The sequence below is a fragment of the Leuresthes tenuis genome, unplaced genomic scaffold (genome assembly GCF_036924035.1).
Source record: "Leuresthes tenuis unplaced genomic scaffold, fLeuTen1.0.hap1 SCAF_7, whole genome shotgun sequence".
In the NCBI taxonomy this organism is placed as follows: Eukaryota; Metazoa; Chordata; class Actinopteri; order Atheriniformes; family Atherinopsidae; genus Leuresthes; species Leuresthes tenuis.
This window is the reverse complement of record NW_027325361.1, coordinates 18,732,203-18,755,710: the sequence shown is the minus strand read 5'-3', so window position 1 is coordinate 18,755,710 and position 23,508 is coordinate 18,732,203. Positions and strand designations below refer to the sequence as shown.

At 41.9% G+C, this 23,508-nt stretch overlaps 1 protein-coding gene across 1 annotated transcript; it reads left to right on the top strand.

The window, feature by feature from the left end:
- Nucleotides 1-734: 734 nt before the first annotated feature.
- Nucleotides 735-22,552, top strand: colgalt2b (collagen beta(1-O)galactosyltransferase 2b). Its single transcript, XM_072389692.1, has 12 exons — nucleotides 735-1,073; nucleotides 13,876-13,986; nucleotides 14,139-14,256; nucleotides 15,029-15,163; nucleotides 15,258-15,462; nucleotides 17,119-17,238; nucleotides 17,549-17,622; nucleotides 17,931-18,037; nucleotides 18,429-18,561; nucleotides 19,219-19,346; nucleotides 19,494-19,700; nucleotides 21,330-22,552. Exons 1-12 carry the CDS (start codon nucleotides 838-840, stop codon nucleotides 21,601-21,603), a joined length of 1,848 nt encoding a protein of 615 aa, XP_072245793.1. The 5' UTR covers nucleotides 735-837; the 3' UTR covers nucleotides 21,604-22,552.
- Nucleotides 22,553-23,508: the final 956 nt, after the last annotated feature.

The following is a 23,508-nucleotide window of genomic DNA, read 5'->3' as shown; positions in this document are numbered from 1 at the left end:
TTGCTCAAGGATTAACACGTTGTGTAAGAGTAAATCCAGCCTAATTCCCATGTAATAAGAATGCAGCATCCGTGGTCGCAGTTATCGTCTCTCCGTGTCTCCAACCAAACCCGCTCACACATTTAAGGCTACTGTACACTTTAATGTGCAATAAAAACTTTATCATGGGTTTATTTGTTGCTTACAATGGCGAGGTTAGGTTGAAGTTTTACCACTTTTTAACTATCATGTGAGGTAATACGCTTATTTTGATGTTATGAATTACATTCGCTCACGTATAAGGGGGAATTAATTTTTTTAAAAGTGCATTAGCCTGGAAGGCTGATGTCAGAGCTGATGACTTCATGGTCTCAAGTTTTGCAGCATCCTAAAGGCTACCCAGAGCCAGGGTGTGGAGAGGGAAAGAAACACGTGCAGGAAGGTGGCGAGTTGAGGAAAAGTAGACAACAAACATGCTGCAGACAGACAACGGAGATATTTCACTGTAGTACCAAACGAGTGCAGTTAATGTGTTTTGATATTTCATGTTAGTTAATGATCATAATGAGCGTTTCAAGGGGAAAGGGTGAGGAAAACAGCGCCGCACAGGCTCCACACCAGCAGCAGCAGCAGGAGGAGGAGGGGTAAAAGAGGTAGAGATCCCTCCACCCAACATGTCCTCCTCTCCCACCTTTCCCCCCTCTCTTTCCCTCCTGGCAGTGTGCCTCACTCACTCACTCACTCACTCTCTCACTCACTCACTCACTCACTCCACTCCCTCTTCCACAGTCTGCCTCTCTCAGTCTGAAGGGCTCCGGGTGCAGGTCCGGAGAATCACGACGGAATCTGGAAGCGAAGATGTGGGCTGTCGGGGCCGCGGGAGTCGGTGTGCTGTGGGCGCTGCTGGTCGCTCTGGTGCCCGGCGGCGTGTCGGAGTTGGTGACGCTGGTGCAGGAGCAGGTCAAGCACGAGTCCCCCCTGCTGAAACCAAAGGTTATGATCGCCATTCTGGCTCGAAATGCAGCGCATAGCCTGCCATACTACCTGGGCTGCATCGAGGGGCTGGAGTACCCGAAGGAGCGCATAGCGATCTGGTGAGAGTTAAACCCACATTGATGCTGTGGTTGCACGTTGTTTGTGGGTTGGGGTTCACCTACTTTACTTACTTACTTTTAGACGTAGTTTCGGGACAATTTCTCCAAGGATGAGTTTCAGAAGGCGATGTGCTGTAAACGATGGTCTGTTGCCAAGCATGTTATGATGAAAAGCAGCGTGTGTCCGCCTTAATTACAGCAACACACTGTCAGTGTTGGCTCGGACCTGTTGCTGCGTTTTACGATGCACTTACCTCGCGTGTCTCCCCGGCATCCAAATTGCACACGCTGGGAGAAGATGAAAGAACTGTTGCACATGTTAGGGATAGGCTTTACCTTTAATCACGGTCCCCTTCGCCTGATTCAGCACAAACTTGCGGAAACGGGCCTTTAAAACAGCAGGACTGGCAGGTAGGGACGGGGTGGGGTGGGTGTTAAGGGGTCCTGGAGACTGTTTGCTTTCATACAAGATAGACCAGACAAAGAAGGACCCCGCAGGTGAAAGGATGAAAGGAGACATTGAGTTGGTCTGACAGCAACAGGACAGGGTGTGAGAGAGAGTTCTGGGAAGGCATGCGTAAAATGTGTGCGTGTGCGTATGTGTCCTTGTGTAGTCTGAAAGGAGGTTATGCTGGCTCATAGATCAGATTAAAGATCCAACAGAGTCACATAGCAACAAGCAGGGTGATTATGAAAGTGTAGATTAAACATGAAAAAAGGACATGGTAGACGTAACAGCAGCAGCACCGGTGGCGAATGTTTGCAGGCTCTCGAAAGGCCCTGAGTTATATTCCGGCTGGCAGGCTTTTGTTTTGTTTCTCACCCTTCCCTTGCCTAATGTCTCGCTCTTGTTTGCATGGGGTCTGTTTCTAATTCAAAGACCCTCACAAAATACACCCAAAGCACACACACGCTCAGTCATTAGAGAGACGCCACACAGAGGGGGCCTTCACTCTACAGCAAAGTGCCGAAGGGACTGGGCTTACTGGGCTTTGTGAGAGGTTTAACTGACAGAAGAAGGGCCCCATAGTTGTGAGTGGCCTCTCTTTGCTGTGCAGTCTGTGCAGAAAGAAAAAAATCTCAGCAGTCTCTTGTATTTGGATGGAAGGTACCACTAAACTTATTATAAAAGAAAACGGTCACTTAATTACACATACAGTTTTGTTATGGATGTAGATTTTATTGTTATCTCAGGAGTCACAGTGGAGAATTTTCACTGATATGGTACTACATTCTCCTGTCGAAAAGTATTCTGATATTCACGTACGAACAAATACATGTTGACACAGGCCTATTCAGCTCATGGAAGATATAGATTTATGTGTGCGAATAAAGGGCTGTCAAAGAGGTCATTAAATAATCAGATAATAACAGTCAGTAAAGGGTACTGAGCCTGTAATATACGGTTCTACTTGGTTTATGTAAATAAAAACAGAAAGAGTCACGCTTGTGACACTGTGGAAATATTTCAAACCTTTTAAATGGTGTCTCTGACGTGTTTTTTTTTTCTACTATGAAAAACATAAATTTACTTTTGTAGTTATATTGCTTTTGGGAATTACATGTTTTACAGAATATAACTCAAGGCAACTCTGTGCTTCTCAGTCCTCATCATCATTGTTGCTCACTATAACTGCCCTGTAAATGCTGGATAGTAGTGCAGCTCCCCCTAAGGGCATTCTGTGGCATTTAATGATGTGTTACAGAGAGCTAATGCACAGTAATAAGAAATATTAAATCTAAAACCTCAATGTGAACCTGTGTCAGATCATCAAAAGTGTGATAGGTGATGCTTTTCAGAAAAATCCAGGTCCCTTTGATTTGGTACTTTCAGATTACCTTCGACATTACTTGAACTGGAATATTATTTAATCCACTTTAGAGTTTATTTGATGGTACAGATGGACTAACATAGCCTGAGGGTTTCATGAATGAACAGCCTAGATAGTTCCCTTTACTTTTCCACCTATTCTCATTTCAAAGGCATATCAGTGGAGATAGAGCAGGAAGATACAGAAAGATAGAGAGAAAGACACAGATGATTAAATGACATAATGGGGTTGCGACCAAAAAGGGAGACACGTTGGAAAGATGGAAAGATAAGAACAGTGTTTCACAATTGCAGTCCACAATACATGACTAGTTTCTTGAAAGCAGCGTCACAAAAAGAAATGAAGGGTGACATTTGCACAATACTGTATGTGATTTATAGTGACAACAACATACACGTTGCACACAAATGAAAAGATTAAATAAAAGAAGATTAAATCAAATCAACAGGCCACAGTGATCTGTGGAAGTTTTGTAGGATCAAAATTTTTAGGTGGAAGGTGTTAACAGGATAATAAGACTATCCGGGTCAGATCTCCTCCACTCTTTCTTAAGCTCAGATGTGTGCCGACAGATGGTCAGTGACTTCTTCCTGACTTTTAGAAGCTTCCCTTCTTGCAAGTGGGCACAGTTCTTACTGCGGAGTGACGGAACAACCAGAAAACCTCTCACTCTGCTGTTTGAAAATGAAAGAATGTGAGGAATTAGAGAGAGATGGGGGATGGACAGGTGGTGAGAAGGTGGTCAACAATGTTGGGAAACTACCCAGAAGGTATAGCAGGTTGGTTAATCCAGATTCCCAGGCTTGTTCGACTAAGTCTTCCCTCTTTTTCACCTGCATTGAGTTTCTCCAGTTTTTTCTATCTGCATGCATCCAAGGTAACATAGGTAAAAGAGACCATTCTTACTCAAATTTAGAGGGCTTATTTATCTGGTTCTTCTCCTATGTGGAGATGTACTGTCTGGGGCTTATGGGAAATAGTTTAAAGGCAGGTAAAAACCTAAATACAGCTTTGTCCTGAAATTTCAGGCACAAGTAGGGCGAAACACTCAACACATGTTTTGACTGATCTGCTGAACGTTAACTCTTTGCTGAGCTTGTTACTGACTGCCTGCCGGCTGTGTCCTTGTGGTAGGGGAGTGCTCTTTCCAGGTGCTGAGCTCGGGGTTGAGATGATTTGTTGACTTGTCAGAGATGGACTTAAACTGGAAATAAGAGTGCTGACATCGCTGGCCTTTCCCTGAGGACTGCTTTCTCACTTTTATAATTTCATGTTGTCTCTTTACTCATTCATTTTAAAACCACTCATCCCACATTCATGGCTGTCACTGAACAGACAGCGAGGTACAAGCATTGTGCTATGACTTTTGTTTGTATTTGTCAAATGATGAGTGACAAAGCAGCTGGGGAACTCTCCAGCGAACAAGTGGCTGTTATTATTTTCTTTTCCTTGAATAGAAAATAATGGGGATTTATCCGAGGCCTCCGGCATGAAATGACAGCATACATTGAGAATTTTCCACAGTTGCTTTAAATACAAGCTTAAGTTGTCTCTGACAGATGTGCCATATATACAGTAGGTGCTGTCAGGTAAGGAGAGAAGTTTTAAGTGCTTGCATCCTGGATCTACCATCACTAAACCCAAAGGGATGTGACATGATGTAACAGAACATATTTTAAGTCATTTTGACAAGTGCACTAATGCAGTTATGCAGTTGTAAATGGACCATCACAAATTTCTCTTGAATGCAAAGTAAAAGTCTGTCTGACTGGATGATTCATACTGACTGTACAGTCGCGCTTCGCAGTGGTCTGGTTTTGACAAAAAGGCAGCCTTCAGTTTGGAAATGTTTTCCGACATCGGCAGCTCGCGTGGCATCACCTCAAGACTCATTTCTTCTTTCTTTTTTTTTTTTAGAGGAACCAAAGAGACTCTCCACAGCTTCCGTGAAGAAGGCGCTAAAGTGTGTGTATGTTTCCGTATGCATGTGTCTGTCCACTGAACACTGAGTGATCAAACTGATATCAGCTTGATAAGAACTCTGACTGCAGAATTGTAGATGTGATCCCTGGATCCCTGCCACTGTTTCCAACTGGTATTCTAATTGGGTAGTTTAATTTTCTTTGGACCAAAGAGAGAAGGAGAAAGTGTTTATGGCCTTGTCATGACAGGACTAAAGCCATTTTGGGAGAGCGCTTGATCCAAGTGTACGGAATACATTATTAGGCTGTGGTGGGCTGTTTTGTGTTATCTGTTACCAACAGCATGGGCATTTGTGAACAATTAGTGGCAAATGTTTTTCATATGTATCAGCTTGTGTTAGAGCACGTCATTGGCATTCAATACTAAAAAGAGCTTGTTTAATTATCTATAACTATGGCTATGAATTTGTACATTTCTTTGCACGCGTACTGTGTGTTTTCAGATGCGTATGTTCTAGCACACATGTGCTCTGCTCTGCTTTCCTGGCTCAGGCACTTTTTTCCATTTACTCTTACATCGACCCATAGGATCCACAGTGAGTCAGAATTGTATAGAGTAACAAACCACAGTCATCTCTGACCTCCCGATCAGTATCACCCGAGGAGCCGTATTCTGCTGTCACATGCAATCTGTGGGAAATGTTGAAGGTCTTTTAACATCTCTGATTTTTTTTTTTTTTTTTTACACAAATTCCAGAAACACATGGGGACATTTTCCAGATAAGCAGCTCAAATTGAAACAAACATTTTGGAGAAGAGGATGATGCTTTTATCTTTGTTTCTTTTTTCTTAGCTGTAACTCTATGGGGTTTAAGAAAGTATTCACTCATATCTTCATATTTTCATGAAACTCTGTACTTTAAATTCATCATTTACATATGCAGTTAATTAAAGTTTAGTCTCAGATTTCTTAAAATTGAATATGATATCTTAAGGTAAGGTTTTGTCTCTGTCAGAGCCAGCCTCCACCTATCAGAAGCGATGTCTTTTATAATAGATTCCCAGTATGAAATATGGACAAGAAGTGATGCAATGGCACTTCACTGTCTCAGACTGTGGGCTGTTGATCTCAAAAGATTGGAAGTTAAAGAACCCAGCACTGCCAAGCAGCCCCTTACCCTAAACCCTAACCCTGCTTGGTACTTGGTCCACAGGCACTGCTGCCTGGCTGACCCTGCGCTCTGACCCTGGCTTCCTAACAAGCTGGGATATGCAAAATAATAATTTCCCTCAGGGATCAATGAGTCATTTTCAAAAAATAAACCAAAAATAAAAAAATTGATGTTGTGTTTTCATTACTGTCTGCAGATCTCAAGGAGCTGCAACACTCATCTATGATGACTTAGTTTCTCTCTCTGACTTTATAACGCCGCTCCAATGTGTTGTGTCTGTGACCTTCACAAAAAGCACATTTGTTATCAACAGAGAGCTTCTGGGAAACTGTCCTCAAATTTGGATGAATGCATTTTGGTAGTCTTTGCATCTTCAGCACACTAAAGCTGTGACTGTGTTCATTGCAGTGACAGACTTAAGTCATATGGACTTCGTGGTTCGCAATGAGTCGCTTTGAAATGGACGTTCGGTCTCACTCGAGATGCAGTCTTTTTTTTTTTTATTGTATTACTCAGGTAGTTGCAGAGCATCTGTTGGAGCAGGAACCTTCTCTTATACCTGATGATGAAGTGTCATTATTAGAAGATTACTAAGTGACTCAGGTGGCCACTTTCAAAACACATTGACTTAAGGGCCTACTCTTCACCAGCTTCCCACTCAACCAGGAAACTCTCTGTGAAGCTGAGGGGCTACAGCTGATGACTAACCGGCCAACAGACCAACCCTTTCCTCTTTGCCCTGTGGCAAACATGTTTTCATGGGAAAGTCTTCTCTGCAGTCTTGGTATATATCCGTGAAATCAGATGCGGTGAAAAAAAAAAGAATTTACTTTCCAATCCCCTTACTTTTTTAAGCCCCCTCATTTTCTCTCCCCTGAAGTGGAAATGGTTGTGCATGTATTTGGCTCCAGACTGTGAATTCTTGCTTAGATGCCCCATGTGTTCCCACACACACCAGGATTATTGTCAGATCTTGGCAGCTCAGATCGGCAAACACTGAATCGGAATGGCATCTTGGTATCTCATCAGTGCTCTCATCTGGAGAGAAGGGAGGCCTGGAAATGTAACCAGATTAGGTGACGTGAAGACAAAAAAAGAAAAAGAAAGAGATTCTTTGCTGATCAGTCAGGGGAAATGTTTAAAGAGAACATTTTTACAAATAGTGGCATATTCATCATAGTATTCAGAGGACCATTAATCTGTCTGAGTCAGTTTAATTGCCTAACTCCCATGTTACCCTCTCCTTCTTTCCCACCTTTCCTTCTCTCATTTCTTGCCTTCTCTTGACAGCCCTGTGTACTTTCATGTCTCCCTCCATCTTTTTCACTCTTTCCATTTTTTCTCCATCTCTGTTGTTCTTACTTTTGCTTTTTACTTGCCCTGTACCTTCACATCGAGTACAAAGTTTAATGTGCTAATTCGATACCGTACCAGTTAATGATGTGAAAATCAACAGAGCAGGAAAATTTGATTCTTCCAGAACAAATACAGACAGCTTCTTTGCCACAAAATGACAAACTCTCCTCTTCACCTGCCTGCTTAAGATCAGTGACAGAAGTTAACTTTGAGCAACTTCCTCTTGTAAAGACTGAAACTGTATTCTGTGATCATGTGAATGTTAAAACAGTTTGCAGAAACCAGAGAGGATAAAATCCTGTCTGCATGTCTTATAGTACACTAGGGAAAGTAACTGATTTGGACTGCAGCATCTCCATATTGTATTTTTCCCCTAAAACTGGCATAAAACAGATGCAAATATCTGGTGAACAGTAACAAAAGTAGAGGTCGGAATGGCAAATAGCCATATAACAAGGAGAGCAGTCTTCATATCCAGCCTTCTAAATGAATCAGTGCTTTCTTTCCTTAATGTCCAACCATGATACATTTTTCTGGTCTTTGTATATGAATGCTGAACATCACACTTCAGTGCAAGTCTACCAGCCTCGGCCGCTTTTGTTGACCCTCAGGACTGTGAGGAATTTCAACCAGGAGGTTCTGTCTCACCAAACCCCTCCTCCCTCCTCTTCTCCTTCCTTTCTCCCCTTCATCTCTCTACCCATCAACCCCCTCCTCTTTCTCCTTTGCCCTTTCGGGCCATCAAGAAGCCAACAGCCACGTCAGCCTCGAGCCTCTACGGCAAAGTCAGCTTAGAGACGCCTTCACACTAGCATAGTTATTATGTTTTAAAGGCAGCTATGGTCAGGTCTGAGAGAGGCATTCTTGTCCCTTAATTACATGCAGCACACAGTCATTATTGGCAGTGATATTAGATAGTTTATTGAAACAACAGTCAGGTGACACTTGCCTGCAGGACCTTTTGCAACCTGTGTTTATCTAAAAGGGGCCACTTTCAGAGACGAGCCTCTGCGTTTAAGGTCAGGTTATATGACACGCTTTTCTGTAGAGGGTTGTTATCAGAGGTGATGAAGAAGAGCGCCAGAGAGAGTGGTGAAGAAAGGTTAGTAATCAGGTTTGGTGCGTGTGCAACGCATCAAATGTATTTAAAGTTTCTGCACTGCAGTTTGACCCAGACTTTAGACTAAAAGCTACATTTTGTGGCTTTATATGCAGGAATACATATGTTAAACAGCTGTATCATTTTTTTATTAGTCCTGTTTGGATGGACTGTAGCCAATCAACCACTACATCCAAAATTACCACCAAGAAAAGGCAGTAACATTGATCACCTTCTTGTAATGTGAAGTTTAATAATTAGCTGGGTGGTAGGCCTTGATCCCAGCATCAATACCCCCCAGATTCTAATCCAACTGACCATCCATGAGTTCTGCTGTAACAAGCCTAATCCCCAGATCACAGAGTATAAGGACACACAGGATCTGCTGCTTAGAGCTTTTTTTGGCGGCACAAGGAAGACCTAGAGAACATTACGCTGGTGGTTCTAAAGTGGTGAGTGTTGATGTACAAATCTGCTACCTTTATACAGACAGAACTATTTCACAACTGTGGGCTGGTGTAAGATGTGAATCTTGTGACACAGATACACACAGAGACCGATTCATGCAGGCTACCAAGGGGAGAATAAATGCACATCTCTGGAGTGATACAGAGAGGGAGTGGTGGGGTGTGTAGGTAAGGGCTCAAGACTCATGTGTTGTCCAGATGCTGATCATAAATTCAGAGGAGCGAGTAAGCCTAGACCCAAAGCTGCAGGCAACTGAATAATGAGGCTGCAGCTCACAGTAAACTTCAGAAAAGGATCGAGAGGCACAGCAAAGGCAAGAGCAAGAGACATAGAGGTATCGGCAGATAAAGAGAGGGATTTTAGGCCAATAACATAGATTATTATATATTTTTATTATGTGCAGACTTGTATAACAATTGATCTCTTTGGACTGCATGGAAGAGGGGCACATCCATTTGATTTCACTTTCCATCGAGAGACGGACAAAATACTCCAAAGGATTTGAAAAGAGCTGCAGAGTCTCTTTGACTCAACTCTGGAGTCACAGAAAAGAGCAGTTCAGCTGCTGGTTGGTAGCAGCTGGTCTTGCCTGAAGGAAGAGGAAATGAAGGAGAAGGAGCACATACCAGAAGTTGCCTGCAGAAGAAGAATGAATCTGTTAAAATGCAATGAGATGGAGGAGAGGATGACCCTTAAAAGTGAAAGAGAGCGGAAAAGGAGGTCCATTACAGTACAAGCAGCTGTATGCGTTGTGTGTTCTCCTTATTAAGCATTTGGAGACAAATAAACAAAAGCTGTTCTTTGTTACACCCTATTTGTTTCACATGTGTGCATACGCTGCTTTGGTTGATGCATCACTTAGTTTCACACAACCAGAAATGAGGGGGCTCACTAGAATATAAAGGTCGCAATGGAAAATCACACAATGTACACAATTCTTGGTACTTAAAGTCTTGGCAGTAGGAGGGTCGGACTTCCAACTTTTGAACTGAAAACAAATCAGAAAGTCAGAAATACAGTGCTGTGCAAAATGAGTTCCTCAAGATACCCAGTTTTTTTTTTTGTTTTGCTTCCAAGGACACAGTCTTTCTTGTAATCCTTTAAATTGAGCTTGAGCAACAGCTCATCAGGCTTACTGAAGGTGTTTCAGTGTTTTTCTTTGGATTTTGATCTGCTTTTTTGTCTCATTTACAGTCCAGTTCTTGTACCTGACTATTTTTACAGGAATTTTTTTTTTGTTTGCTTGTTTGTTTGCTAAGCTGCTTAATGCTGATGCTTAATGCAAAATAGCAAATAAGCTATTTCAAACTGTATCTTTTGGCACCTTGTCACTAGCAGCCTATCACAGAGACACATCATTTGTTCACATTTCTTTAGTCGCATCTATGAAAATACCCAAGATAACCCAGTATGACAGGCACAGCATTTTCTCACCAACAATGTGATTTCCTCATAACTATTAGCCGGAACCTTGCAATATCTCAGCATGGATTGCAGTGCATCCTTAAAAATATTGGGGAAAATGAACTAGTGGGAAGACTACATAAGAAGTGTCAGGACTAAAATCTGTCTACAGCAGATGAGAAGACCTGATGCTTGTCCTGAGAGATGCATCTGGACCCTCAGCCGATCCATCTACTGTTCACTGAAGCCTCATCAGAAATGGTCTCCATGGAAGGGTGGCTGTCAAGAAGCCATTCTTAAGGAAGAGAAACGGGGAAAAAAGGCTGAGGTATGCCAAATGACACAAGAAGTGGACTGAAAATCAGTGGCAACAGGATGAATCCTCCCCAGAGCACGGATCTCACCATTATTGAAGCAGTGTGGGATCATCTTGACGGAGAATGAAACAAAAACCAGCCGGCATCCAAAAAAGAGCTGTGAAATGAAGACTATTTAAAGAAATGACAAGAAAGCTTGTCTAAGAGGGTTCAGGCTAAGTTGAAGAGTAAAGGTGCTCATGTTAAATTCTGACTTTAAAACCAATTAGAATTAGAACCAATACAAACTCATCATATGTTGTATTTACATTTATGCTTGCACATATGTCAATAAACCACAACACCTGTTTCCCATTTTCCAAGCAATATATAAAGAAATGAGGGGTGGCTCAAAGGACTCTACAAAGTCAGCCCTATTATTTATACATTTTGAGGGGTTTTTGAGATTTTAATGAGCTTTGTGATGAGATCAGTTAAGCTGTGAACATCAAATATTTTCATTTTGTACTTAAAATCACACAAACACCTGATTATTATTATTTTTTTACCTCATCTTACTCCACTCATCCTTGTTTCCTAGTACAACCTCTTACATACACACACACTCTGTAATGTACTGTATGTTCCCATACCACCTATTTTCTCAGAGGTTCTCACATGTTAAATCAGTGCCTGGAGCCGAGTCTGTCATTCATGGACTGCATGTAGGAGCACATTTATTTCCTCTAGCAATTAGCAGTTTAAAAAATATGTAGCTGTGTGTGTGTGTGCACATCTACTCATTACCAGCCAGTCAGGTGTTTGAGAGTGTTCCTAACCTGTGATTTTAAAAGTAGCTTGTCATGGAAGACTGTTTTTCTTTTCTTCCGTGCGGTTATGAACTCATACAAACATATGTGCACTTGTTGTATGCAGTTTTTCTTCTGACACACCGGGCCCTTTACGGTCTCATTTAGAATTTTAAACTAGCACTGGTGAAGCTCATAAATAACAGGTCACTGTGCTGTAAAAAACATTCCAAGGACAAGAAAATGATCATCCTCATGCCTGGTCGCACATCTGCTTGTACAGGCTCACACACAAACTATTAGAATTATTGACCATGTGGTTAGTCGTCCCTCTCCAGCTGTTGGATAAAGGATTCATTTGTCTGACCGAGAAGGATTTCAATTCCAAACACAAGAGACAGACCTCTGGTGAATTCTTTAATGTGGGTCATGTGTATGGCCATATATTTGTCTGTTTATCACATGGAAAACAGGTGTTGTATGTGTTATTACTGAAAATCTGAGCCCACGCTTTAGTGTGCAAGTGTGTGTGTGAGTTTCTATCTCTATCCATCTAGTCTAAAACTGGTGTGATTTTGGAGACAGTACAGAAAGGAATATTACAGCAAGCAGTGGAAAACTCCGACACACTCAATTCGTGTGTGTATGTTTGCATACACACACTCGAGCGCAGCTTTTTGCCCCACATCCTGTTGACACTTCTTCTTTAAATTACTTTTTAAATGCAACACGAGGAAAGGACAGGTGATATTTGTTTTCGCGATACTCCCAAACGTGAACTGATAAAGTGCAAAAAAAAAAGGGCTTGTTTATATTTTTAATTCGACTTGCATAAATTTATCGCCTGCACACTCACACACACTCTTAAAGCACACATACAGTGGCCACAGTGTCTTTTTCTGAGTCAGCTATGTTAGCTGAGGTGAAGTCTCAGCAAAGAAACAGAGACGCAGAGTACAAACCACAGGGATGACAAACTGGCAGCCACACCTATGCTAACTTAATTTCTTTCTTTTTTTTTATAAGTCAGAGTTTGTGTTTGTATAAATTGGTGATTGGTCAATTTAACAAGGCTTACAGTTCATATTCAAATGAAGTGCAAGGTAATTTAATTCATTTCTTTGTTTTTCTTTATTCTACCGAGGCTTTGTGCACATCTTTATGGAAGACCATTCCAGCACTGTATGAGTCAAAATGTTGATTATACTGTCTCTAAAATTATGACTTAGTGCCACATAATTATGACACAGTATCTTATTATTAAATGGGCTAATATAACCTGGAGGTCTGTTAGAATCACCAAAATGCAAGCATTTCACACTCTCGCTCCACTATCTTCACAAACGGGGTCTATTTCTGCCAGAACAACTTGTGCCTAAGAGATGAAATTAAGTAAACATGACATTAATGAGCCTATGTTGTTAGCAACAGGGAGGCCTGTGGGAGATAGGCTTGTTTCAGCATTCACAGCATCCACCCATCCAACATCTACAAGAGTTGCAAACTTTATTATTTCAATAAACAAAATTAGGTCAGCAAAACTTCATATGGTTACCATTAATGGGATCAGATATAACAGCTCAAATTGGACATTTTCGCGCATGATCGAGAGAGATTTTTCATTGGCATGATTCACACTGTACTAACTTAGATCCACATGTCATGTGCCAACCAGAAGACACACAATGGATTCAAGAAGATTTCAGTCTTTCTTGGTGTCAAAAGCTCAGTTATATCTACTGCTTATATGCCCAAAAATAGCTCGTCCATGTGAACTCATTATAGGAGGGCAAGTTATATGAGAGGCTTCGATTTATAATTATGACTTAGTATCTCATAATTATGAGATTGCAAATCAAAATTATGTTACACTAAGTCATAATTATGAGATAGTGTCTATGATCTACAGGATCCCCCCCAACAATGCCATAAACTGTCTTCCATAAATCTCTTGCAACTGACGTCCTTGTCAACAATTAGAAAGCAGCTTCCGTTTTGCTAAGGAGGGTTACAGTGTGCCTGCACCTGTCTGATTAGTTTTTAACCAGAGTGGCTTCCAAAAACATCAGTGTGCATCCTGGCTCCTCAGAGCCTGTCTGTGCTTCAGCAGTGCAGATAATTACGCGTCACGGAGGCTTTGCAACACTGAGGCTGCCTGTTGTAACATCAGACAGTTTACAGGCAAAATATTTTCTTCCCTGACATATTCTCTACATGTCCTGACTAACTCTGTCACAGCCTCTTTGCTGTTAAATCAAGCTCAGCTCTCTACATAATGCTGCATTCTCCTTCACTTTCTGGTATTTAATGTTGCTGACAGTCCTGGCATGGAGTGTTTGTACTCAAGTGTTCAGCAGATGCGCCCAAACAGGCTATTTCGTACATACTTGAATTAAAACTGTGGCTTTTCAGTGCAATGACTGCGTGTGATGTCTGTGTTACAGGGCAGCGACAGACCACAATATTGACAACACCACTGCCATGTTAAGAGAATGGCTGAAAAGAGCCCAGCATATGTATCACTACGTGGAGTGGAGACCATTGGAGGAGCCAAGGTGAGTTCTTAATACTGAGATGTATTCCAAGTGAGTGTGTTCTTGTTTCTTTTTTGCTACTTTTTGTTCATTGTAATAATGCTGAAGTCATTGTAATAATGCCTGCCCATCATCTTTGCTGAAGTCCAGTTTGACCACATTTTCTTCATCAGGTCCTACACAGACGAGTGGGGTCCAAAGCACTGGCCTCCTTCCAGATTCAACCATTTAATGAAGCTGAGACAGGCAGCACTGAAGGCTGCTCGGGAACGATGGGCCGACTACATACTGGTAACCCCTCTGATTAAAGATTAAAGTTCAAAAGTAATATAGATCCGGATCATCTTGTGTTTAAATTAGGTTTTGCAGCAGCAGCGTGGACTCTGTAGGGAAGACTTGCCCCCTCCTGATTGGACATATTAAATCTTAGCTTGATGGCTTTTGGTTTGTAATGGAAAAATATATTTATCCTTTTGCTTGTGTCCCATCATGCTTAAATCACTTGTAAGACTTGATCTTCTTTCCCAGGCATTAGATGCACAAGATTTAAGCATGATGAGATACAAGCATAAGGCTAAATAAATTTGACCATTACAGGTTCCTGAGTTATTGCAGCTAATGGTGTTGGCATAAGAGATTAGTTATGAGAAGTGTGTCACAGTACAATAGTTGTGTTGTCCTCTTTGTGCATAAGCTGATTCGTGGCTGGCGAAGGACAAATTGATTGAGCCAAACAGCTGATGCCAGTGTGCTCGAACTACACAAATGCTTGTAAATGAAAGTTTTAGAACTGAGAGCTTTTATCTATTTGTGCATATTTGTAATTGATGGTCATTATATGGTTGGGTGGTGTTTTTTTTTAGAATTTGACTGTTTGTTTTTTTTCACTAGAACCTCATTTATGATTAAAAACATAGATCTAATAGTTGAAAAGCTTTAGTTATACTTTTAATTGAGGATAGCTAACATTACATCTTGTGATTTGAATTACTAACTCACAATGCTCCCTGCTTTAATGTCAAATCTGTGTTCCTTTGGAATTTCTGCACTTGCTTCTCTTTAGTTTGTAGACAGTGACAACTTGTTGACCAACCCTCAAGTGCTGAACCTGCTGATGGCTGAAAACTTAACCTTGGTGGCTCCTATGTTAGAGTCTCGCTCCCTCTACTCCAACTTCTGGTGTGGCATCACCCCGCAGGTGCGGCTTGGACTTAAATCTATCCATCTGTCCATCCACTCACTCAGATTTATTATCTCAGCCTGGTGTTCTTTATCTCCCTCTCCCCTGCCAGGGTTACTATAAGCGGACCCCAGACTACCAGCCAATCAGAGAGTGGAAGAGGCTCGGCTGTTTCCCTGTTCCCATGGTGCACAGCACCTTTCTATTGGACCTGCGTCGGGAGTCCAGCAGGGATCTGGTTTTCTACCCGCCTCACCCTGACTACAGCTGGGCATTTGATGACATCATGGTGTTTGCTTTTTCAGCACGCCAAGCAGGTCAGTTTGAATCCATCAGTTGCATTTTCTTTCATCATGCATATCAGTGTATTTCTAACAATGCATGTGTATTGCAGCGTAATATGGAGGGTCTTTTGATGATTCTATGCCCAATTAAGGTATAGTAAGAGCACAGATACGTCTTAACTGGGCATGTCAGTGTTTTTAGATTACAGTGTTCATTGTTAATTTGTGTGCTTGATGGGAGTGATTACTTAACGGGGAACAAACAAGGCCATTAAGCTTTCCCGTCAGTGAGCACATGGCACAGCGAAAAGGAAATAAACACATAAAAACCTTCATATAAACATGAACAGATGGAAACTCAAAGACACTCGCAGTATCGCTGAATTTCTTCAATCTCACAAATAAGTTTCAGCACCTCCAAGAGTGCATAAAAGCACACGTAACTTTGCAGGCTTTAAGTCAGACTGTTTACAGCAATAGAACACATTGTTCTTTTGCAACACCAGAGCACCCTGTGGGCACAACACCTGTTGACCCCCCTTTAACCACTAAAACTTTTGCCCCTGCATCCACCCTATTGCCTCATCTTCTGCCAATTGTCCTCACAACGGAGAAGTCTGTTTGTTTCCATCAATAATGTTTTATGTGCTTTCAAAGTTTTGCATTAGAGGTTTATATGAATGGAAAAAATTGGGAAAATCTTTCCCAAAAGGCTGTCATGCTTATCAAATTTCTCCACAACAGTGAGATCTTTCGGCCTCTACTCTGCCCCATCAACGTCTACAGCTGTCTTGCACATGCAGAGCAGAGCCTTGACACTGCTCCACATATTGTACCTTGACACTCAATCCACATATTATGTCTGGACACTGTCAGAATGAACCCTGTCTAGATAATGACGAAGATCCAGTAGCATCCTCAGACAGCAGGTGCCGAATAGAGATTAGTTTTGGGACATGTGTATGCTTCAGTGTATGCTGAAATGTACGTCTCTGTGACGGTCTGTTCAATAAATTCCCCATAAAAGGCTGACCATGACGAGTCCGACCACTCTTTTCTCCTCAACATTAGGAGACTGTGGTCTATGCAAGGAAGGACATTTCGCTGCTTCTGACTCAGTTTCTGGGTGAACATCTCAAACGTAGATATAGATGAAAACATTTAACTTGGAGTTATGCGAATGGTGATTGTTTTCTGTTGACTGTTTCTTTCACTAACCAGTCCTATTACTGGCCAGCCATTTGTCACACAGTATCACACCCTGCTCATCACTGCCAAATGCAGGCTTGCTTCTATCAGCCCTGACAGCACTGCAGACCCTTCATTTCCAAACCAAGCAGTAGAATCCTGCCACATTTGCATTTTCCATTTTGTGGCATTTCACAAGTTTGCTTCCAGTTTTCTTGGTATTTATTAAAAAACATGGCAGGCATTGTAAAAAAGACTGCATTTTTACAAAAATGTTAACAGGCTACTTATTGAAATCAAAAGTGACACAAAAATGAATTACATAGATTTTAGTATATTACCAGTTTGTCCTGATCTTCAGGAATTATGATTCATTAGTGCCATTGTCTTGTACAACAGAAAGTATATATATATGAGTTGAAATGTTTGGGTTAAGAGGTCACATATTTACAGAATGTGTGTATGTGTGTGTGCGTGTGTGCGTGTGTGTGTGCATATTAGGTGTGCAGATGTATGTGTGTAACAGAGAACACTACGGTTTCCTGCCTGTCCCTCTGAAGGCACAACAAAACGTGGACGATGAAAGAGAGAGTTTCATACACACCATCACTGAAGCTTTGAGTGAGTATACACACACGCAGCCACACTGTCACACACTGCACACATGGTGTGACTTGATCACTTCACCTCTCAGGCTTGTTTCTTCTCCTTCTTGACCTCTATGACCCTCTGTGATTGCATCATGTCAACCCTTTTCTGCTCCTTGTAGTTGTCTCTTTCTCCTCCACCCATCCGCCCCAACTCAGTTTCCTCCTTCATCGCTCCCCTCTCTGCTCAGTTTAACCACTTATTCTGTGGGAAATTAGCCATTTCTAATCCAGTCTTTGTTTTTTTTTTTAACCCTTCATCTCCTTCGTCTTTCTCCCAACAGTTGACCACGACATTGAGCCCTCTGAGCATGTGTACCCTCCACCCTCCCAGCCAAGCAAGATAGACTTTGATGAAGTGAGTTATGCAAGTGTTGGCTCTGATTGCTGAAAAAGGAACGCAACAACTTCTGTATATTTACACTTTCATCAGCAAGAACCACTTCCTGTTTTTGTCCCAGTTTCCTTTTTTTTTCTTTGTTCTTCCTTTGGCTTCACCCTCTCATCATATCATCAAATCTTTCTGACCCTCCCCAGCTGCTTTTTTTATTTTTTATTTTCTGCCGTTTCTTTCCTGGAACGGCATTTAAAGATGCAGAATCAGGCTTCAGAGTCTATGAAAGTGTTTCCCAGAAATGTTTAATTTCTGTCCATTGGAATCTTTAGGTTTACCTGATTAACCTGAAACGCCGGCTGGACAGAAGAACCAGGATGCTGAAAACAATGGCCTCTCTGGGCCTTCATGCCACACTGGTAGAAGCTGTCGATGGGAGGTAGGTCAAAAATGAACAGCCTTGCATGCTTATAATGAACCAACCTGACAGACAGTGCAGTGCTAAATTAAATTAATATTATCTGCATGCACAACAGCTGTTATTCTGAGCACAACCTGAGCTCCTGCCCAGGCTTCTTTCTCCAACTTGTCATTCATGCACATCATGTGTATTGACATTAAATATTGTCTCTGAACAGAGATTTGGAATTTGTCACAATATGCTTGATTTATTTTTCCACCTCTTGTTCCTACATGCTGAGAATGTCCTAGTCCTTCCCACAGCCTTTAGTGTCTGCCAATCTCTTTTGCAAGCCTAAGTGGATAATATGTGTGTAGATACATGTCCTCTCCTTATCATTCCTCATTTCTTTCACTTGCTCCTCCATCAGGGCTCTGAATACGTCCCAGCTGCAGGCGCTGGGGATTGAGATGATGCCGGACTACAAGGACCCGTACTCTGGTCGTGTCCTCACCAGAGGAGAGATCGGCTGCTTCCTTAGCCATCACTCTATATGGACAAAGGTGAAAGCAGGGGGATATGATGGATTGAGTCTGCAAGTAATGTTGTGTAATTAACAGGTTGAAGTTGCTTTTACCGGGACAGTGAATTCATTAACAACTCAGCATTTGCTTTTCTGCAGCTGATTCTGATATTTAAATCCTGAAACTGACATCACCTATTCCTCCAGTCATTAACTTTGGACACTTTAAGTCATTTGCTTCAGACACAATTTTAAGAGGTTTCAGGTCAACAGTAAAACTCAGTAACCTGCCAAATTATCAGAATTTTGAGTAACCTACGGAGGAAATACAGTGAAGACATGCAGCACAATTATCATAAAAAATAGTTTAAATATATGCCATTTTGAAGGTTAATGTAGCAGAAAACAGCTGTTGCTTTATGAATATATACAGATGAGTCTGGTCGAGTCCTTATGTGTTACGTGATAAATTATGGCAAAAACATTAAAATGTGCTTTCTTGAGGAACACAGATTGAACAAGGGGAAGAAAGGGATTGATAGTTGCTGGAGTGGGACTTTAAGACTACAGACAGTGACCAATGGTGACCAATGGTCACCTAAAATAAAACAAAGGAGGATGTAATGTGGGCATGTGACAAAACCAAAGCTGTTCCACTTTGATTTTAACCCGAGTGTTTTTGTTCTTTGACCACTAGGTGATCGAACAGGGTCTCCAGAAGGTTCTAGTTTTAGAAGATGATGTTAGGTTTGAGCCCAGGTTTATACGAAGGCTTCAGGCCATCATGGACGACATAGAACAAGCCCAGCTGGCCTGGGATCTCATGTAAGAAGTCACCATTCTTTTCCTGAATATTCAGATTATTGTGGTTCTGTGTCTGGATTAGTTTTTTTTTATGTGAATATGTTTACCTATGATACTAGAAGGCCATATTGTGTGCAATAACACACTATTTTCTATTGTCTCTTTTAGCTATGTGGGGCGGAAGCGTATGCAGGTGCAGCAGCCAGAACAATCGGTGGAGGGTGTGAACAACTTGGTAGAGGCCGACTATTCTTACTGGACGCTCGCCTACGCACTTTCGCAAAAAGGGGCCAGAAAGTTACTGGATGCTCAGCCTTTAAAGAAGATGCTGCCTGTCGACGAATTCCTGCCCATCATGTTTGACAAACACCCCAAGTCAGTCTTTACCTCAGCTTTGAACTAAAAGAGCGAGAAAATGAACTGTCACACACACATGCTATACAAAGCAATAGGAGTCTATTTCAAGCATGTTATGTAGAAAGCCACAATGCTAAAATGAGCAGTATTGCTGGATGATGTTCACAAACACCTTCTCAGACAGTCTGGTTTATTAACAGACTGGCAAATGTTTGCTGAAGACCACAGATAGGTGACTGCAGGTGCACTGCACTCTTGAATACATCAGGTGATCTGCATACAAAACAAAAATGAGGGTGCAAATGCCATATTTAAAGTGCATGTCATCCAGGGCTTCTGCCTTTCCTGAAAAAAAAAGAAAAAGAAGGAAAATTCAGAACCCAGGACTCAAAAGCAATAAACCAATGCAGAACTACTAAAGGATCTGCAGTACAGTAATTATCTATACATAGACACGAACACGCATGTTCGTATTCATTTTGTGACTTTTTTGACTGTGGGACAGCGAGTCGCTTACTGGTGTGTGCTCTGGTGGTAAACCACAGCCTCTGTCTTGCTCGGCTCCTTGTAATGTTCATTATAAGTCTCTACTTGCTTTCCTTCTATAGCTTCTCGTGTTCCTCTTTCTTTCCTTTTCTCTCCAGCACCACCTCCAGCTTCTTCGTCCCTCACATACAGAGCATAGATTGTTCTCGGGGCTCAGTGGGTACGGTGCCTCACACAGGACACATAATGCACAAATTTCATATTATTTTCTTTCCCTTTCAGTGTGTTTACAGTTGTTACCCGCTCTCCTCCATCACCCCCACCACCTTCAAATCCTCAGTGTCCCCCATCCCTTTTCCTGGCTCCCCTGCCTTTCATCATGCTTGTCAAGTGCTTTTTAACTCTTTATACGTTCTCACTCTTCCCTGCAGAATTTACTTTTCTGCACGCCTCCTCCGTCACCGTGTCACCCACTTCTCCTCCCCCTTCCTCCTCTCGCTTTGAGGAATGTAGACCAGCATGGCTCTTCCTGCTGGTCGGAGAAGGGGGACAGGATTCCCATTGATAGAGGTCTGAGCGTGGGGGTGGGTTTGAGATGAACACTGTGGATGTGTGTGTGGGGGGGTACTTTATAAATACATGGAGATGTGTGTCCAGTGTGCAGTGTATAGATTACTAAAAACACAGTGTGTATTCAGCATTAAGAAAAGGTGAGTGTGTTCAAAAGTCAGAGAAAAGAGAAGGTAGACAGAAATGTGGAGAGGTCTGTGAATGTTGCTGAAGTAAAAGTGTGCATTACTGTATCTGTAATAACTATTTTATATTTATTCACCTTCAATGACAAAGGAGCACATTAATCTAAAAAAAACAAATGGCACAAGCTACATGATAGCATAAACCTTGAAGTCATCTGTCAGGCAGATGTAACACATGCTCACTGGAACAATATATTTTAAAATGAGAGAAGAAATTCATTTAGCTGTTTATTATCATTGTACTGGTAATGGTTTTTGGTGTTGTCCTGTACAGACTAAAGACTAAAAGAATGAAGGCAAATGAGTACTTGCTGTTGTAATCAAATTGCACCTAGTATGCTTTTTAATATCTCTTTAACTCTTTTGTTTGTTTTGCCCTCTCCCCATCCCTCCCTGTCCTCCACAGTGTTCAGTATATGACTCATTTTGAGCCGCGGGACCTGAAGGCCTTCTCTGTGGAGCCGCTGCTCATCTATCCAACCCACTACACCGGAGAGCCAGGCTATATCAGTGACACAGAGACTTCCACCATTTGGGACGACGAAGCCGTGGCCACAGACTGGGACCGGCAACACGCCCGCAAAACAGCCCAGCAGGGTCGCATCAGGCCCGTGGCACAGAACAGCGTCAGCGGAGATTCGCCGCCACCTGCAGCTCGAGCGTCACGCGATGAACTCTGAAACAGAGACGTGACACTCAGGGAAAAGGGATGAGTTGACTTTGTACGCACAGTATTGTGTGTACACACACTTGAACAGACACTTGAACAATGATCTGACATTCCATATATGCATTCACACACACATTCACAGGCGGATGAAAGCGGGAATGAGATGTCCATATAATCTGCTGCCTGAGGAGGGGACACCGAGGAGAGAACAAAGAGGAAGACGAGCAGAATCTGGGACGAGGGCCAGCAAACCTTTAACAAAAGCTTTATTTATTCCCTGTGTGCCTCCTCTGGGCATGTGGACGCAGTTACGGCCTGAAACTTAACACGTGGAAGATGGCTAACATCATTTTAAAGATGTGAAAAAAAACCAGTCTCATCTGAATTCATTTTTGAAATTGTTGAAAAGGATTATTGTTATTTAAACAGATGTGTTTTTAACAGAAAGCTGAAGAATAAAAGAATATTCCTATTCTTTCATGAAACTGTGCAAACACTCCCGCTGCATTTAAGTGTTTTTGAGTGCCAGGGCATGCAAGGGAACATATGCATGTACTTAAGAGAACTGAAGAAATCCTTGAGGAGAGAGGCTGACATATCTTACCCAAGGGTGTCACTTCTTTAGATGATGTCATGAAAACATACACAAACAAGCGCTCAGAAAAAAATGAAAGTGCAGCCCGTTCTTGCCAAGCAGCAGGCCAGTAACAGATATCCAAGATTTTGTTACTGGGAATCTTTCACAGCAGGCTGGTCCTGCTAGTTAACATTTCAGAGTGTCAGTCACACAGTGCATGTAGCCATTAGGATGAGTGATACGCAGTTTACTACCTGATGCTTTTACAATTTATGTGTCGAGAATTTTGGGAAAAACTTTTGGATTCTTCTCATCTGCAACACAGACTTTTCTTTGTTTGGTTGTGCTGCTGCTGGGTTGAACCAATAAAACAACTTCTCTACTTCTGCGTTTTCACTCACTCTGCGGCACAAAGTGACACAGATGTTATCTGCCTTTTTGCAGTCATTTGGGTTATTATTGTAGGGCTGGCATGGTGGAGTGTTTGGAGATGGAAGCAAATGAAAAGATCCTTCAGACAGATTCAAGTTCATTAAAACAAAACAGAATATGCAACTGTTATTTTCATCTCTCTGGCAAAAAGATAACGCTTTCATTAAGTATTGTGTATTATTGTTTAGTCAGTTGAGTCACAAGCATAAATTTCCCCAAAGTGTTCCCATGACCTCCTGATGTCTCCTCGAATGGAAGTCAGACTCTTCCTCCTGAATATAAGGCTCATGGCATTACACAAACTGTGGTAAAAGATGAAAGAAGCTGCAGCCTCCCAGTAAATGTGGGGATTTTTAACAGTGATCATGTGAAGGACATTGCACTCCTGTGGTGTCTTGGCTCCTGTTGGTCACTGGCTGAGTGAAATTCTGCTCACAGTTTTATGCTTCCTGTCTGCTTTGGGAACTGACAGAGTGCAGCATGGAGGCAGAATGTTACAGGCAAGCAGGGACTGGGGTACAGGGGGAGGCGGAGGTAAAAAGACAATGTAAGCAAAATAGAATGAAAAGGACAAATTTGATTGATTTTAATAATAATGTTTTGCAATTGGGTTTCTAGATGAAAAAAAACAAACACACTTATCCCACTATTGTGAAGAATTTGATCATCATGTTTGGTAGTGTTTTTAATCCTAAGTGAGGCCTTACTAACCTGGCCTCACAAAATATTACCATCATGTCTTAAAGTGAGCTTTTGTCACAAACTCTCCTGTTGAAGGTATTTTCCTCAATATGTTGCTTTTAGGGCTCTCAATTAGGAGCACTGTGCTGCCGTCTGCTGGTCACAACTGAAGATGCAATTGCATTTTACACCGCTTTACGAGGCTTGTTACTCCTTATATATGAT

Excerpts from the sequence above, each read along its gene's own strand:
- colgalt2b (XM_072389692.1), top strand. The coding sequence starts at position 838 with ATGTGGGCTGTCGGGGCCGCGGGAGTCGGTGTGCTGTGGGCGCTGCTG. Across the intron at positions 1,074-13,875 it reads AAGGAGCGCATAGCGATCTG|GGCAGCGACAGACCACAATA; the intron begins GTGAGAGTTAAA and ends TCTGTGTTACAG. Across the intron at positions 15,164-15,257 it reads GGTGTGGCATCACCCCGCAG|GGTTACTATAAGCGGACCCC; the intron begins GTGCGGCTTGGA and ends CTCCCCTGCCAG.